Source organism: Embiotoca jacksoni, unplaced genomic scaffold, assembly GCF_022577435.1.
Source record: "Embiotoca jacksoni isolate LCO1_2020_lvr unplaced genomic scaffold, fEmbJac1.0.p SCAF_14, whole genome shotgun sequence".
NCBI lineage: Eukaryota > Metazoa > Chordata > Actinopteri > Embiotocidae > Embiotoca > Embiotoca jacksoni.
Genome location: NW_027185274.1, coordinates 15,944,402 through 15,960,991, shown reverse-complemented (window position 1 = coordinate 15,960,991; position 16,590 = coordinate 15,944,402). Strand labels below are relative to the sequence as shown.

Below are 16,590 nucleotides of genomic sequence, written 5' to 3'. Positions count from 1 at the left end.
ATTTTTAATGGATGTCTAAATATTGCATGAAGAGATTTCTGAAAGTTTTGGCCTGCTGTACTGCACAATGAATGCAAACAGGACACGCAATGGAAAGCGTTGGTTGAACTATGAAATTTCAAATGTAATGTTTGAAGCTAAGCTCTTACAGACGGTAGCTGGACGTTGACATATCGAGACATGGGCAAAATTTAGGCCTTCTGTTTATCAGGACTCTCTAACTAAAGAGGGAGTAGCAGACAATAGCTACCAGGATCTTAATGTTTTTTTTCTTTTCTGTTTTAAAAAAATATATTATATATTGTATATTATATTTTTTTTTATATTATATCGTGTCAAACAAATGACACTTTATTTAGATTGCTTACAGGGTAAACAAGACCTGAAATCTCAACAAATACAAAGACATTTTTTTTTTCTGAAAGTAAGCCAGGGGGAGAGTGATCAAAACAAGTCTTAATTAAATTACGTGTAGTCGTTACTTGTTGTGACAAAGGTGTTGGTTAATTGTAGAGCCTCTTTTGTTCTGCTTGAAGAGACTTGCCACCTGTTGTTCCTGTTGTTGTGTAAAAGGATGAAGCAATCTGTTGCAATGTTGAATCTCTTGTGTGTGTTATTTGGTGCCCTGCTGCAGCTGTGCCACTGGAGTCAGGCCACTGGGTAATTAAAGTCATGCATGCAACAGATGGTGACTTATTTACCTGACATTGTTTTTCTTCTGTGTTGTTTTCGTGCATATACACGTCACCTTTTTTGGTTTTCTGTTGCATCATTGTATGTTTGAACTTGAGAGTGTCAGGTGATTTTTTTTATTTTTTTTTATTTTAAGTTTTTTCTCATTAAATGTCAGGGGAATTTATGGGCTTAGTTGCAGGCGACAGGCGCTACTGAGTCCTTCATGCTATCATAAAGTTTCACAGTTACACAGTTTTTCATAAACATTTGTTGGTCAGTTTATGCTTTGTAGCAGTTTTAGATTCAGATAAGGGCTGTATTATACTTTTACAAACCTAATATTGTCTGCATACTCCATACCTGACTTCATCTTAACCCGAGCTTGGCCCCAGATGTTTGTGTAAGAAAGTTGAGGACTCCAGTTATAGTTTATGCGTAAACACTTACTATGTGGAAGGAGCCTAACAAGTGGAAGAACCCACAAAATGATTTAGACAGAAATATCAGTGGTATTTTGGTTAATTCTGTAATATTCACTGTAATATTAAGCTGTAGTGTTATATCTACATTTCTCTCATTGAAAATACTTGAACTAAAAGATTATATTAAACATGCAAACTCTTGGGAATATACAACTATGCTATTTTTTGCTCATTGAAGTCCTACTAACTGCTGTTATATAGTGTTTTCAAAATTGTGGCAGCTAATCTAATATTGAGGACTTATTTCTTATTGCTGTATTCTACTTATGGACAATACTCTCTTCTGCTCTTTTTTTGGACTTCTTGTAGTTGAATATTTGCATGAGGGTGAATAAATACACGTGTGGAACAACATGACAACAATCGAGATTTATTCACTGCAACAAAATCAGGCACTAAAAATACAAATAAGTAGGAGCACAGATTACAGCTTCATCACAGTAGAAGCACTGCACCAAATAACAAAAATACTTGAAAGTTAAGTGTTTGAAAACTGATAAAAGAAAATTAATAATGTATATCAGTATGAGATGTCTTTCCCATTATGTGTTTCTTAGTATTCTGTTGTGGCTTAAACAAAATGATGTAACATTTTGGCAGAAAAATGCAGAAAAGAAGTCCATAACTGGAGGCCAGAATAGCAAATATCTCCACAGCTACAGTGAACTTCCCAGGAGAGCTGACATACGCTGGGATAAAGGTGATCCAAACTGCACAGAATATCAGCATGCTGAAGGTGATGAATTTAGCTTCATTGAAATTATCAGGCAGCTTTCGGGCCAGAAAAGCGAGTACAAAACACAACATAGCTAAGAGCCCTATGTATCCTAACACAGCCCAGAAGCCTACAGTTGAGCCCAGAGCACACTCAAGTATAATCTTCTCATTGTAATGGTTCATATTTTTATAGGGGAATGGAGGATTGATTGTTAACCATAGTATGCAAATTACAACTTGTATGAGAGTGAAAGCCAGAACGCTGAGTCTCTGCTGCGTAGGCCCGAACCATTTCATGACATTGCTACCTGGAAGTGAAGCCCTGAAAGCCATTAAAACCACTACAGTTTTCCCCAGAACACAAGCGATACAGAGGACAAAGGTGATGCCGAACGCTGTGTATCGCAGCATGCAGGACCACTCAGAGGGCCGACCGATGAAGGTCAGAGAACACAGGAAGCACAGAGTCAAGGAGAAGAGCAGCAGGAAGCTCAGCTCACAGTTGTTAGCTCTGACCAGTGGAGTTTCTTTGTGGCAGTAGAAGACTAGTGTTGCGATCAGAGTTAGAAAGACTCCCAGCAGTGAAGATAATGCTATCAGGGTTCCCAGAATTTCATCACAGGCCAGGAATTCAATTGATTTGGGGACGCAGGCATCTCTTTGTTGATTGGACCAGTACTCCGATGGGCATTTCATGCAGTGTATTGAATCTGCGAAATGAAAAACAAGACAAGGAGTTATGGAGTGAAAGTAGATGGTAAAGTTTCAGAGGTCCACTCTGAGTCATTAGAACTGCTTTTCTTTCAGGTCATTAGTAAACAGTTACGTTGTTTATTTACCGGTTAAGTTACTGATCTCCCCTGCTGGACAGGGGATGCAGTCATAACAGCAGACTGGCTTTCCTTTCTGGAGGACCTTATGAGTTCCCGGGACACATGTCTCACTGCAGACTGACACAGGCACCTCCTGCGCACAGAAGGATTTATTCTATATAGCTTGTACAGCACAGTTAAATACACATAAAATCAAGATGTTTAGAACAGTTTTCATTAAATTTGAGTCCAATTCTTGCTTTACCTCAGTCAAACCTTTACCCCAGATTAGTGAGATGTTGTTCATAATGAGCTGGTGACGGTCTGGAAGAGAAGCATCATAAATGCCAACGGTTGCTCCTTCCGTTGTTCCTTTGTTAGTAATTTGTAAATTGACAAGTTCATATCTTGCCGGTGAGTCGCCATTACTGTTAAAATAAACTCTTTCCCCTTCCTCAGTGGTGAAGTTTACTGTGTCGAGATATTGCAAGACCTAGATAGAAAATACACGGTGGTTAAAGGACAGATTCCTGCTGTTCTCACTGTGTTACCATTACCTGGCAGATTCTCACCTGCCATGGTTGAATCTGTTTGGGGTCAATACAGCTCTGATTAGAAAAGGGCCGTGTACCGTCATGGCATTTGATCAGGTTGTCGAGAGCATGAGCCACGGCATAAACCGACTTGTAGACGTTATTGGTGAATCTGAGCTCAGACACGTCAGTGAACTGTGATTGAACATTTTGCAAGCTCTCAAAGCCAGAACATGGCTGTCTGTGCGTGTTTGTAGTTTCACCCAGAGAGCAGTGGAACACGTCTTCCCAGAAATCTCGGACAAACTGGCTGTCGGGGAGCTGTGAGGGGTGGAGCTGCCTCAGATACGCCTCCAGCCCCGGGATCTTAGCTTTGGTGACTGAGAAGCCCAGCGAGCCCACCAGCACGCCGTGTCCCTCGCTGTCAGTCAGGGAGTGATCTGTGATCCAGGCGTCACTGCCGATCCACTGCAGTCCCGTAATGTTCTGTTTGTACAACTCACCCGCCAGCAACTTCATTTCTCTGTGAGACATAAACGCTGTAATCACTTTGGAAGTGGATTGCTTAATGATCCCAATTATTCTCTGTAGTCTATCAGGTGGATCTGATGATGAAAAAGCTTCAGAATACTCGATGCACACGCCATATTCTTGAGCAGCTTGGATAAATTCTGCAATGCCATTGAAGCCATATTCATTGTCCACAGCGATAGCCCCAACCCAGGTCCAACCAAAGTGCTTGACCAGCTTTGCCAGGGCTCTGCTTTGGTAGTAGTCACTAGGAATAGTTCTGAAAAAAGTGGGATACTCTCTCCTGTTGCTCAGACAGGCACAGGTGGCGAAATGGCTGATCTGCAATCAAACATACAAAACCTGACTGGCAGTGACAGCTGTTCTTCATTCTTGCATCATAATAATTTAAGCTCATGCACTACTGTAGTTACAATTTTGCACAGCAGAGTACTAAACTGTAGGAATATAACAGCATACTTCACACAAAGTTAAATGACACTTCTTGACCTTTGTTCTTTGACTCACCACAGAAACTCGAAACCTTCCAACAACCCGTGCAAATGAGATAGTTGGACTTGATCCTGAATGTCCCAAGATAGCTTGCACTGTTTCAGTTTTTGTGCAGTTGTCATCACTTACTTCTCCCTGTAGTCCGCTCATCAGAGCCAGTGCAGCTCTCAGTATGTCCATGGTTCCACAGTTATCATAAATCCTGTAGCCCAGTTTAACATTAGACAGCATTGCAGGGTTTTCGTTGATTTCATTTATAGCAAAGATCATTGCTTGAGCAAATTTGAATTCTCTAAAATTCAAGCTGTGATAGTGAAAGACAGAATTAAATATGTTAATGGTTACAGAGCAAAATACAAACAGCCGCATAAACATTTGAAAATATAATCATATGATGAACATACAATAAATAAATGCAAAATTTGATGCCCAACAATACATACTTTTTGCATTTTCTGAATTCTGGAACTGTCTGAAACGTGTTAATTACATAATCCTGCCCTGTGTGAAATGAAAAAATGCCTCCAATAACAAGGTCACCATCCTGGGCTAGTTCAGGAGGTTGTACTGAGCCTTGCAGTCGGCACACAGAATGGCCATTCCTCGTTAGTAGAACCACGACGAGGAGGCGAAATAACGGCATATCTCTACTCTGCTCTGACGGCCGGGCCAGTCAGCTGTGCACCTCGTGATAGAGCTTTATAGACATTCACAGCAGGTTGTTGTCATGGGTGAACTCAGCCTCAGGAGACCAAACCAAATGAGTTCAGCCAGATGTTTTTAAAAGGAAAAATGTTTTTTGTTTTTTTATTGTTTGTAATACAATTTTATTAACTGCATTATACAATGTAACATTCATAAAAATTTGGTAGTAGGCTTTTATAATATAATTATAAGAAATGCTGCATTTTCCATCTGCTATGTCACAAATGAGAAGATGTCCAGCCAGAATACAATATTGTTGGAGAACACAGATGTTCAAAGTAACTGAAGATATGTGTCTGGTTAACAAAATATTATGTACATTTTGTTGCCCCCTTTTCCATCATATTTTTTTTTGTGTTCTTCTCTGGTTTCATTAAGATGATATAGCATTTAGGGATGAAAATGCAAATCAGTAGTCCAAAAGTGGAGGCAAGAATAGCAAATATTTCCACAGCCACACTGAACTTTCCAGGAGAGCTGACATATGCTGGGATAAAAGTGATCCACACTGCACAGAATATCAGCATGCTGAAGGTGATGAATTTAGCTTCGTTGAAATTATCAGGCAGCTTTCGGGCCAGAAAAGCTAAAATAAAACATAACAATGCCAGAAGTCCGATGTACCCAAGCACAGCCCAAAAGCCCGCCGCTGAGCCCAGAGCACACTCGAAGATGATTTTGTCCTTGAATTCCTTGAAGTTCTTAAATGGAAATGGAGGAGAAATTGTTAACCAGAGGATACAGATGACGACTTGAATAAGAGTGAAAGCCAGAACGCTGAGTCTCTGCTGCGTAGGCCCGAACCATTTCATGACATTACTACCTGGAAGTGAAGCCCTGAAGGCCATTAAAACCACCATCGTTTTCCCCAGAACACAAGAGAGACAGAGGACAAAGGTGATGCCGAACGCTGTGTGTCGCAGCATGCAGGACCACTCAGAGGGCCGACCGATGAAGGTCAGAGAACACAGGAAGCACAGAGTCAAGGAGAAGAGCAGCAGGAAGCTCAGCTCACAGTTGTTGGCTCTGACTATAGGAGTCTTCCTGTATCTGAAGAAAATGAATGCCACAACCACAGTCATGCATGTTCCAAATAGAGATGCTGCAGTGAGCAGGGCTCCCATAATTTCTTCGTATGACAGAAACACGGCCTCCTTCTTTATACAGGCATCTCTCCTCTTATTGGACCAGAATTCAGGAAGGCATCTCACACAGGTGATAGAATCTGCAAAATGGAAGGAGATGTTAGACTTGCTGAGGACATTTCTCACATGATTGTTTCTTCTTTGCATCAGTACTATTTATATGATGATAGATGGATAATAGAATTACACGTATCTACAATGATTGGAAATGATTCCGTTATGAAACGGAGCTGAAACGTGGAAAAACAGAAATGACACCAACATTCCCAAGGATATTTTCGTATTTGTACAGACACCTAGAAGCAAATACAATTTTCAAGTGATAACCTTGTTTTGTAGTTTACTGAGTGTGAATCATTGATTAAGGTGATTTCTGGAACTTGATTAATATTACAAATCATTATCCTCTGAGAGATTCCCTCAACGCTTTGAAAATTGCAAGACAAAAAGAAGTTACTTTGACCAAAATTTGTCAAATCATCATTGCAATTGTATTTTATTACACGTAGCCCAACATCTTAAATGAAACATTACTGGACCTGTAGTGTTGCTTATTTCTCCCTCAGCACATGGTATACAGTCATAGCAGCAGACAGGCTTTCCTTTCTGGAGAACCTTGCGCGTTCCTGGGGGACACTTCTCGCTGCAAACTGACACAGGCACCTACATCAACAACAACAACAACAACACAACGTGAAAAGTCCATAGAAGTACATATCTTTACTAGCATCTATTATTAACTTTTTTATACAAATTGAAAGCAAACAATAGGATAGAGAATAACATTTCTGTAATAACTTTTCAATGTACAGTTATTAAGAATCACGTTGGTGTTACCTGCTGTGATTTCTGGGCCCAAATTAAAGACTTATTTTGCAGATTCAGCTGTTTGTCTGCAGGTAACGATGCATCATGGAGACCAACTGTGACAAAGTCCACAAGTTCGTTTGTTCCTGGCTGCCAGTTTATAATTTCATACTTTGCTGCTGGATCTCCGTTCTCATTAAAGTAGACCTCATCTCCTTCCTTTGTTTGGAAGTGAATACTTTTGATGTGCTGCAAAATCTGTGGCAGTGTGTGTAATTTGAGTTAGTTACCTGACAAACATATTGAAGCCCTGTTGACTGAAAAACAGACAATTCTAACAATTTTCCTTAAGTAGGACTTAGTGTAAATGCTGTAATTTAAGTCTGTGATGTTAAGCTCACCGTGAATGGATCAAGTTGCACCCTGTTGTTACATGTTTTATTACAGCTGAGAATGCTGTGAAGTGCGTGGGCCACTGCATACACTCCTTTATAGACATTGTTAAAGATAGGCATGAGGGACATATCAGTGAAGCTGTTTTGCACTCCAGTCAGATCTTCATGTCCAGTACAGTCTGTCTGCTTGTCTGCTGGCGACTTTGACTGCTTGAACTTACAGTTGAATAAAGTCTCCCAGAACTCTGTAAACATTTCATTATTAGATGAATTGAGCGGCTTTACGTTCATCATGAACGCTCTCAGGCCGCTGACATGTGCTTTGGGAATAGAGAGGCCTATGGCTCCGTCCAGGATGTGATGCCTGTCCATTGCTGCAGTTTGGGAATCAAATATCCACCCCTCGCTGCCTACCCACTGGTAACCAGTCAGGTTGTGGTGGGAAAACTCATGTATTAGGACATCCATGTCCATATGGGAAAGAAAGGCGACAATGACCTTAGATGTTGAAGCCTTGATAATATCAATTATCTTTTTGATTTTGTCAGATGGATCTGTTCTGAAGAAAGATACAGAATACTCCAGACAGATGCCCAGCTGCTCTGCAGTTTCTGTGAATGTAACCATGCCATTATTGCCATAATCATCATTGGTTCTAATAGCTCCAACCCAAGTCCAGCCAAAGTGCTTGACCAACTGGGCAAGGGCTCTGCTCTGGTAATAATCACTGGGTATCGTTCTGAGGAAGGACGGGTACTTGGTTTTGTCACTGAGACAAGCACAAGTGGCAAAGTGGCTGATCTAAAAGAAAAAAAGAAACAACGAGCCGAGATTAAAGGATGAAATAAAACATTTGCTGTGAGATCCTTGAATAGATCCTGTTTTTAAAGAATACAGTTACATTTTTACTAATCCTTACCCACCAGTGGCATCTGAAACGGTCCGATAACCGTAGCTATGGCCATGCAAGGAGAGGAAGAGGTCTCTCCTATTATGGTCTGCACTTGTGCAGGTCTGGTACACGTTGCCTCAGAGGGTGCAGACACAATTTCATTCCCATTAGCCAAAACTAGTGCCACTCGTACGCTTCTGGCAATAGAGCCACAAGAGTCATAGATCTTGTAGCCCAGAGAGATGCCTGGCAGTAGGTCTGTGCTGTTATTTATTTCCTCAATGGTAAAAAGCATAGCCTGGGCATACTGGAAGCCTCTGAAATTCAAACTTGATACAGACCGTATTAAATGTTACATTACAATCAATTTACCATGAAACAGAAATATGGCATTTTAACTCATTTGTGCCTGAAAAGAAACAATAGCAACACATCAGTTAATATTTCTTATTTCTACTCAGTTTGATCTTCTTTTCCCACCTAATGGGGTAGTTTACCTGGTGCACTGCAGTGCCAGTGGTTTGTGCATGTAGGTATCCTGTCGGTCTTTCCAGCTGCTGTGGAAAGAAAAGATCCCCCCCAATACAATGTCCCCATCCTTAGATAGCTGGGGATTCTCAGGATCGCCCCTCTGCCTGCACACCAGCTCCTCAGCCTGAGACAGAGACACCAACAACAGCTGTAAAAGAGCCCAACCCTGTTCTGGCCACCTGTGTGTGGACGTCATGCTGTCTGAAAGAGCTCCAATACCTTAATGCGTAATGACGGATTAGCACTAGTATTTATACATTTTAGAGCAGCATAAGAAATAATAGAACGGTGATGTTTTATCTCTGTGGACCTGGAGAATGAGGAGGGACATACCCAAATAGAAAAGGAGTTTTGGATGTAGCTTGTTCAAAATCCCTGGAGAATGTGTTGTCTGACTGAAATATTCACTTCTTTCAAATATTTGTCCTTTTGAGAACCTTTTACATGTCAAAAGGAGAAATGTATACAAATGAAAAGTGCTAATCAATGAAAAACAACGCAGGATGAAGGTAGTGTATGTTAAGTGAAGAAAATTACACTTGAGGCTGGCTCACCGAAATATGTGGAAACCTTACAATTGATTCAGTGTAAAAATGAGGGATGGGCATTTTAAGAATAAATACTTCCTGGTAACTACAGCTCTGTTACTAAAAATTGTCGGGGCAGTTTAAAATGTAAATATAATGATTTTCAAATAATCTAAACCCATATTTAATTGAAAATAGATCAAGGACAACTTATCAAATGCTCTTGAACACAATATCTCAGGAACATGCAGAGGGAATGGACTCAAGGATGAACTGATATGTTTTTGTTGGTCAAAGGTCAAGGTCGCTGTGACCTCCCATTCTTGTGGCAACAGACGGACAGAAACGGAGACTGTGACCATGTTTTACATTTGGTTGGATACTGAATTAGTGACGCTAATCCTGGGTATCCAACTTGAAAAAGTTATTTCTTTTTCACATGAAAGTTACTGAAACCTTTGCTAACACGAGGTAGCTCGCATTTGTTTAAGGGTAGATCATAAACTAGAAAAATAAATAAATAAATGGCAACCTCAGATACTATAATTAATTCACTTAAACAATCATTATATCAAGATTTAGGTAACCCTGCAGAGATACAACAGAAATAACTATTTTTAATCAAGTCAAATTATATATTTTTACGACCTCTTTTTCTCATGAGGCACTTAAAACATTGGATCAGAAATCCTTGTGAACACTTAAAAAATGTACGTGCGCAAAATATTTTTGAGATCATCTAGTAATTTTATGTACTTCACAATAATCTAAAATTGTAATTTGTACTTAAAACCAACTTTAAAGAAATTCATGGTGCCAAAGACGCTATTAGTGTCGAAGGGCAGTGTGTACATGCCTAACGTATAATATATTTAATTAGATTATGAATCGCTGAAGAGTAAAAACAATATAAACCACAGTATTGGCTGCTTAGTGGTGTTCATGCTATGTGTAAGGTGGGCTAGCTAAACCTATAGTTTACTGCCAACTTTACCATGACTGAAGGCAACTGAACCTGATTTACTATCTGTATTTGAGAATATTTTCAGCATATACTGGTGTTTACTGTAGATACAGATAGAATGAAAACGGTATAGTATTTTCTTTAATGGTCCAAATCCAGACCAACCTGAATATCGACATACGGACCTTTAAAAATGTATAGGCCTAACAATTTGCTGGTTGCATTTTTATTTTATTTTTGCCAATGGAATTGTTTGAAATGTGTGAGTTTCATAATCCTTCTCTGGGTGGATTTACAAAAAACAAAAAGGTGGTGGTAGAGGTGAGGTGTTCAGGTGGTGAGGTGATGAGGTGGTGAGGTGATCAGGTGGAGAGGTGTTCAGGTGATGAGGTGATGAGGTGTTCAGGTGATGAGGTGGTGAAGTGTTCAGTTGGTGAGGTGATGAGGTGTTCAGGTGATGAGGTGTTCAGGTGGTTGTGCTGAGGCTTGCACTTGGCACAGAACCAAAAAAACCAAGTAGAGCCACCTTGATAAGGGCTTAGCTCTGCTCTGCTCTGATGGCTGGCCCAAACAACTCTATGACTCATATTAGGGCTTTATACACCTTCATCAATGGGAAGGAAGTTGTCATGATTGATCTCATACCCATCAAATCAAACACATAATGATGTTTTTGTCTGTGAAAATGCATAGTTTATTCTTTGATTGCAATTGTACGAACTCTATTAACTGTAAAATCAGTACAGAATTGAGTTTTAGGCTCATGCATTTATTTGTAGTCATAGTAAAAATATATATTAAATCATATGATTGCAAATTGCAGACTATTGTATTAAATGCTGTCAAAATGGAACACAACACAGGTCTTGAATAAAATAAACATAGGTGTGTACTTGAATGTCTGGTTTGTAATTTTTTATATAAAAATAAAAATAGCATTTGAAATACCCTAACGCTAACAGTACTTAGAATGATTTTAGTGCCCCTTCCCCATCATGTTCTTTTTTGTATTCTTCTCTGGTTTCATTAAGATGATATAGCATTTAGGGATGAAAATGCAAATCAGTAGTCCAAAAGTGGAGGCAAGAATAGCAAATATTTCCACAGCCACACTCAACTTTCCAGGAGAGCTGACATACGCTGGGATAAAAGTGATCCACACTGCACAGAATATCAGCATGCTGAAGGTGATGAATTTAGCTTCGTTGAAATTATCAGGCAGCTTTCGGGCCAGAAAAGCTAAAATAAAACATAACAATGCCAGAAGTCCGATGTACCCAAGCACAGCCCAAAAGCCCGCCGCTGAGCCCAGAGCACACTCTAAGATGATTTTGTCCTTGAATTCCTTGAAGTTCTTAAATGGAAACGGAGGAGAAATTGATAACCAGAGGATACAGATGACGACTTGAGTAAGAGTGAAAGCCAGAACGCTGAGTCTCTGCTGCGTAGGCCCGAACCATTTCATGACATCACTACCTGGAAGTGAAGCCCTGAAGGCCATTAAAACCACTATAGTTTTCCCCAGAACACAAGAGAGACAGAGGACAAAGGTGATGCCGAACGCTGTGTGTCGCAGCATGCAGGACCACTCAGAGGGCCGACCGATGAAGGTCAGAGAACACAGGAAGCACAGAGTCAAGGAGAAGAGCAGCAGGAAGCTCAGCTCACAGTTGTTGGCTCTGACTATAGGAGTCTTCCTGTATCTGAAGAAAATGAATGCCACAACCACAGTCATGCATGTTCCAAATAGAGATGCTGCAGTGAGCAGGGCTCCCATAATTTCTTCGTATGACAGAAACACGGCCTCCTTCTTTATACAGGCATCTCTCCTCTTATTGGACCAGAATTCAGGAAGGCATCTCACACAGGTGATAGAATCTGCAAAATGGAAGGAGATCTTAGACTTGCTGAGGACATTTCTCTCATTTCAAAATAGCCCAGTCTATTTATGAATGGAACACAAACTGGTTCCTCAATACCAGTGGCCTCAGGTGTGATTTTATCTGAAGGGCTCCAAACCCCGCAGAGAAAATCCTGCTCTTCACTAAACTTGTGACCTGACTGCAGCGCCATTATGTTACTGTGACGGGAGGCCAAATACTACCAGCTCTGTGTCGTTTTGTGTGTTTCCAGGTTTTTTGACAGCGGGGCAGCAATACTACGAAGAGGTCAAACTACAATCCTATGTTTTTGACATACCTCAGGTTGCTATAGCAACCTTATACACTAGAGATTAATGCTTTGAGGACTACAAATTAAATTTTGTTCACCCTCAATTCATCTGAAGCTTAAAACAACACAAACTGCACTGATCGGCCCTGGCACGTTTACATTTTTCAACAAAAACAATTATCATTTAGAAAGCTCAGATTCAATCATTTTAAAGATGGAGATTTTCAATTAGTTTAGTGTGCTTAGTTTAATTAGGTTGTGAGACTTTGATATAATTCTAGAAAAAATAATACACATTCATATTACATGATACTCAAAGGGGGTTAATGCATACTTTGGAAACTAAAATACAAAAATATGCCATTTCTTACAATTGGCCTGACTACCCGTGTTTTGTGATACATTTTAGCTCAACATCTTAAATGAAACATTACTGGACCTGTAGTGTTGCTTATTTCTCCCTCAGCACATGGTATACAGTCATAGCAGCAGACAGGCTTTCCTTTCTGGAGAACCTTGCGTGTTCCTGGGGGACATTTCTCGCTGCAAACTGACACAGGCACCTACATCAACAACAACAACAACACAACGTGAAAAGTCCATAGAAGTACATATCTTTACTAGCATCTATTATTAACTTTCTTATACAAATTGAAAGCAAACAATAGGATAGAGAACAACATTTCTGTAATAACTTTTCAATGTACAGTTATTAAGAATCACGTTGGTGTTACCTGCTGTGATTTCTGGGCCCAAATTAAAGACTTATTTTGCAGATTCAGCTGTTTGTCTGCAGGTAACGATGCATCATAGAGACCAACTGTGACAAAGTCCACAAGGTCGTTTGTTCTTGGCTGCCAGTTTATAATTTCATACTTTGCTGCTGGATCTCCGTTCTCATTAAAGTAGACCTCATCTCCTTCCTTTGTTTGGAAGTGAACACTTTTGATGTGCTGCAAAATCTGTGGCAGTGTGTGTAATTTGAGTTAGTTACCTGACAAACATATTGAAGCCCTGTTGACTGAAAAACAGACAATTCTAACAATTTTCCTTAAATAGGACTTAGTGTAAATGCTGTAATTTAAGTCTGTGATGTTAAGCTCACCATGAATGGATCAATCTGCACCCTGTTGTTACATGTTTTATTACAGCTGAGAATGCTGTGAAGTGCGTGGGCCACTGCATACACTCCTTTATAGACATTGTTAAAGATAGGCATGAGGGACATATCAGTGAAGCTGTTTTGCACTCCAGTCAGATCTTCATGTCCAGTACAGTCTGTCTGCTTGTCTGCTGGCGACATTGACTGCTTGAACTTACAGTTGAATAAAGTCTCCCAGAACACTGTAAACATTTCATTATTAGATGAATTGAGCGGCTTTACGTTCATCATGAACGCTCTCAGGCCGCTGACATGTGCTTTGGGAATAGAGAGGCCTATGGCTCCGTCCAGGATGTGATGCCTGTCCATTGCTGCAGTTTGGGAATCAAATATCCACCCCTCGCTGCCTACCCACTGGTAACCAGTCAGGTTGTGGTGGGAAAACTCATGTATTAGGACATCCATGTCCATATGGGAAAGAAAGGCTACAATGACCTTAGATGTTGAAGCCTTGATAATATCAATTATCTTTTTGATTTTGTCAGATGGATCTGTTCTGAAGAAAGATACAGAATACTCCAGACAGATGCCCAGCTGCTCTGCAGTTTCTGTGAATGTAACCATGCCATTATTGCCATAATCATCATTGGTTCTAATAGCTCCAACCCAAGTCCAGCCAAAGTGCTTGACCAACTGGGCCAGGGCTCTGCTCTGGTAATAATCACTGGGTATCGTTCTGAGGAAGGACGGGTACTTGGTTTTGTCACTGAGACAAGCACAAGTGGCAAAGTGGCTGATCTAAAAGAAAAAAAGAAACAACAAGCCGAGATTAAAGGATGAAATAAAACATTTGCTGTGAGATCATTGAATAGATTCTGTTTTTAAAGAATACAGTTACATTTTTACTAATCCTTACCCACCAGTGGCATCTGAAACGGTCCGATAACCGTAGCTATGGCCATGCAAGGAGAGGAAGAGGTCAATCCTATTATGGCCTGCACGTGTGCAGGTCTGGTACACGTTGCCTCAGAGGGTGCAGACACAATTTCATTCCCATTAGCCAAAACTAGTGCCACTCGTACGCTTCTGGCAATAGAGCCACAAGAGTCATAGATCTTGTAGCCCAGAGAGATGCCTGGCAGTAGGTCTGTGCTGTTATTTATTTCCTCAATGGCAAAAAGCATAGCCTGGGCATACTGGAAGCCTCTGAAATTCAAACTTGATACAGACCGTATTAAATGTGACATTACAATCAATTTACCATGAAACAGAAATATGGCATTTTAACTCATTTGTGCCTGAAAAGAAACAATAGCAACACATCACTTAATATTTCTTATTTCTACTCAGTTTGATCTTCTTTTCCCACCTAATGGGGTAGTTTACCTGGTGCACTGCAGTGCCAGTGGTTTGTGCATGTAGGTATCCTGTCGGTCTTTCCAGCTGCTGTGGAAAGAAAAGATCCCCCCCAATACAATGTCCCCATCCTTAGATAGCTGGGGATTCTCAGGATCGCCCCTCTGCCTGCACACCGGCTCCTCAGCCTGAGACAGAGACACCAACAACAGCTGTAAAAGAGCCCAACCCTGTTCTGGCCACCTGTGTGTGGACGTCATGCTGTCTGAAAGAGCTCCAATACCTTAATGCGTAATGACGGATTAGCACTGGTATTTATACATTTTAGAGCAGCATAAGAAATAATAGAACGGTGATGTTTTATCTCTGTGGACCTGGAGAATGAGGAGGGACATACCCAAATAGAAAAGGAGTTTTGGATGTAGCTTGTTTGAAATCCCTGGAGAATGTGTTGTCTGACTGAAATATTCACTTCTTTCAAATATTTGTCCTTTTGAGAACCTTTTACATGTCAAAGGAGAAATTTACACAAATGAAAAGTGCTAATTAATGAAAAACAATGCAGGATGAAGGTAGTGTATGTTAAGTGAAGAAAATTACACTTGAGGCTGGCTCACCGAAATATGTGGAAACCTTACAATTGATTCAGTGTAAAAATGAGGGATGGGCATTTTAAGAATAAATACTTCCTGGAAACTACAGCCCTGTTACCAAAAAATGTCGGGGCAGTTTAAAATGTAAATATAATGATTTTCAAATAATCGAAACCCATATTTAATTGAAAATAGATCAAGGACAACATATCAAATGCTCTTGAACACAATATCTCAGGAACATGCAGAGGGAATGGACTCAAGGATGAACTGATATGTTTTTGTTGGTCAAAGGTCAAGGTCGCTGTGACCTCCCATTCTTGTGAACGCAACAGACGGACAGAAACGGAGACTGTGACCATGTTTTACATTTGGTTGGATACTGAATTAGTGACTCTAATCCTGGGTATCCAACTTGAAAAAGTTATTTCTTTTTCACATGAAAGTTACTGAAACCTTTGCTAACACGAGGTAGCTAGCATTTATTTAAGGGTAGATCATAAACTAGAAAAATAAATAAATAAATGGCAACCTCAGATACTATAATTAATTCACTTAAACAATCATTATATCAAGATTTAGGTAACCCTGCAGAGATACAACAGAAATAACTATTTTTAATCAAGTCAAATTATATATTTTTACGACCTCTTTTTCTCATGAGGCACTTAAAACATTGGATCAGAAATCCTTGTGAACACTTAAAAATGTACGTGCGCAAAATATTTTTGAGATCATCTAGTAATTTTATGTATTTCACAATAATCTAAAATTGTAATTTGTACTTAAAACCAACTTTAAAGAAATTCATGGTGCCAAAGACGCTATTAGTGTCGAAGGGCAGTGTGTACATGCCTAACGTATAATATATTTAATTAGATTATGAATCGCTGAAGAGTAAAAACAATATAAACCACAGTATTGGCTGCTTAGTGGTGTTCATGCTATGTGTAAGGTGGGCTAGCTAAACCTATAGTTTACTGCCAAATTTATCATGACTGAAGGCAACTGAACCTGATTTACTATCTGTATTTGAGAATATTTGCAGCATATACTGGTGTTTACTGTAGATACAGATAGAATGAAAACGGTATAGTATTTTCTTTAATGGTCCAAATCCAGACCAACCTGAATAACGACATACGGACTTTTAAAAATG

General features: G+C 39.9%; 3 protein-coding genes across 3 annotated transcripts; all 3 read right to left on the bottom strand.

Annotated features, from left to right (window-relative positions):
- Nucleotides 1-1,664: 1,664 nt before the first annotated feature.
- LOC138197432 (extracellular calcium-sensing receptor-like) lies at nt 1,665-4,843 on the bottom strand. Its single transcript, XM_069148270.1, has 6 exons — nt 4,686-4,843; nt 4,258-4,546; nt 3,259-4,071; nt 2,952-3,179; nt 2,714-2,837; nt 1,665-2,584 (listed from the first exon to the last, which is right to left on the bottom strand). The coding sequence occupies exons 2-6, from the start codon at nt 4,510-4,512 to the stop codon at nt 1,665-1,667; spliced, it is 2,340 nt and encodes a 779-aa protein (XP_069004371.1). The 5' UTR covers nt 4,513-4,546; nt 4,686-4,843.
- A 415-nt stretch (nt 4,844-5,258) lies between these two features.
- On the bottom strand, nt 5,259-8,730 carry LOC138197519 (extracellular calcium-sensing receptor-like). Its single transcript, XM_069148395.1, has 6 exons — nt 8,684-8,730; nt 8,218-8,515; nt 7,301-8,095; nt 6,930-7,157; nt 6,632-6,755; nt 5,259-6,172 (listed from the first exon to the last, which is right to left on the bottom strand). Exons 1-6 carry the CDS (start codon nt 8,713-8,715, stop codon nt 5,259-5,261), a joined length of 2,391 nt encoding a protein of 796 aa, XP_069004496.1. The 5' UTR covers nt 8,716-8,730.
- Nucleotides 8,731-11,184: 2,454 nt separating this feature from the next.
- Nucleotides 11,185-14,915, bottom strand: LOC138196942 (extracellular calcium-sensing receptor-like). Its single transcript, XM_069147332.1, has 6 exons — nt 14,869-14,915; nt 14,403-14,700; nt 13,486-14,280; nt 13,115-13,342; nt 12,820-12,943; nt 11,185-12,086 (listed from the first exon to the last, which is right to left on the bottom strand). Exons 1-6 carry the CDS (start codon nt 14,898-14,900, stop codon nt 11,185-11,187), a joined length of 2,379 nt encoding a protein of 792 aa, XP_069003433.1. The 5' UTR covers nt 14,901-14,915.
- Between the last annotated feature and the right edge of the window lie 1,675 nt (nt 14,916-16,590).

Bases quoted from the DNA above. Each gene is read 5' to 3' on its own strand.
- LOC138196942 (XM_069147332.1), bottom strand. From the start codon at position 14,900: ATGCACAAACCACTGGCACTGCAGTGCACCAG. The intron at 13,343-13,485 runs GTGAGCTTAACA...ACACTGCCACAG, and splicing joins TGCAGATTGATCCATTCATG to ATTTTGCAGCACATCAAAAG. The intron at 12,944-13,114 runs GTAACACCAACG...TTGTTGATGTAG, and splicing joins GGGCCCAGAAATCACAGCAG to GTGCCTGTGTCAGTTTGCAG.
- LOC138197432 (XM_069148270.1), bottom strand. From the start codon at position 4,512: ATGATCTTTGCTATAAATGAAATCAACGAAAACCCTGCAATGCTGTCT. The intron at 3,180-3,258 runs GTGAGAATCTGC...TTTTCTATCTAG, and splicing joins AACAGATTCAACCATGGCAG to GTCTTGCAATATCTCGACAC. The intron at 2,585-2,713 runs GTAAATAAACAA...TTCATTTCGCAG, and splicing joins GGAGATCAGTAACTTAACCG to ATTCAATACACTGCATGAAA.
- LOC138197519 (XM_069148395.1), bottom strand. From the start codon at position 8,715: ATGCACAAACCACTGGCACTGCAGTGCACCAG. The intron at 8,096-8,217 runs GTGGGTAAGGAT...TTTTTCTTTTAG, and splicing joins GACCGTTTCAGATGCCACTG to ATCAGCCACTTTGCCACTTG. The intron at 7,158-7,300 runs GTGAGCTTAACA...ACACTGCCACAG, and splicing joins TGCAACTTGATCCATTCACG to ATTTTGCAGCACATCAAAAG.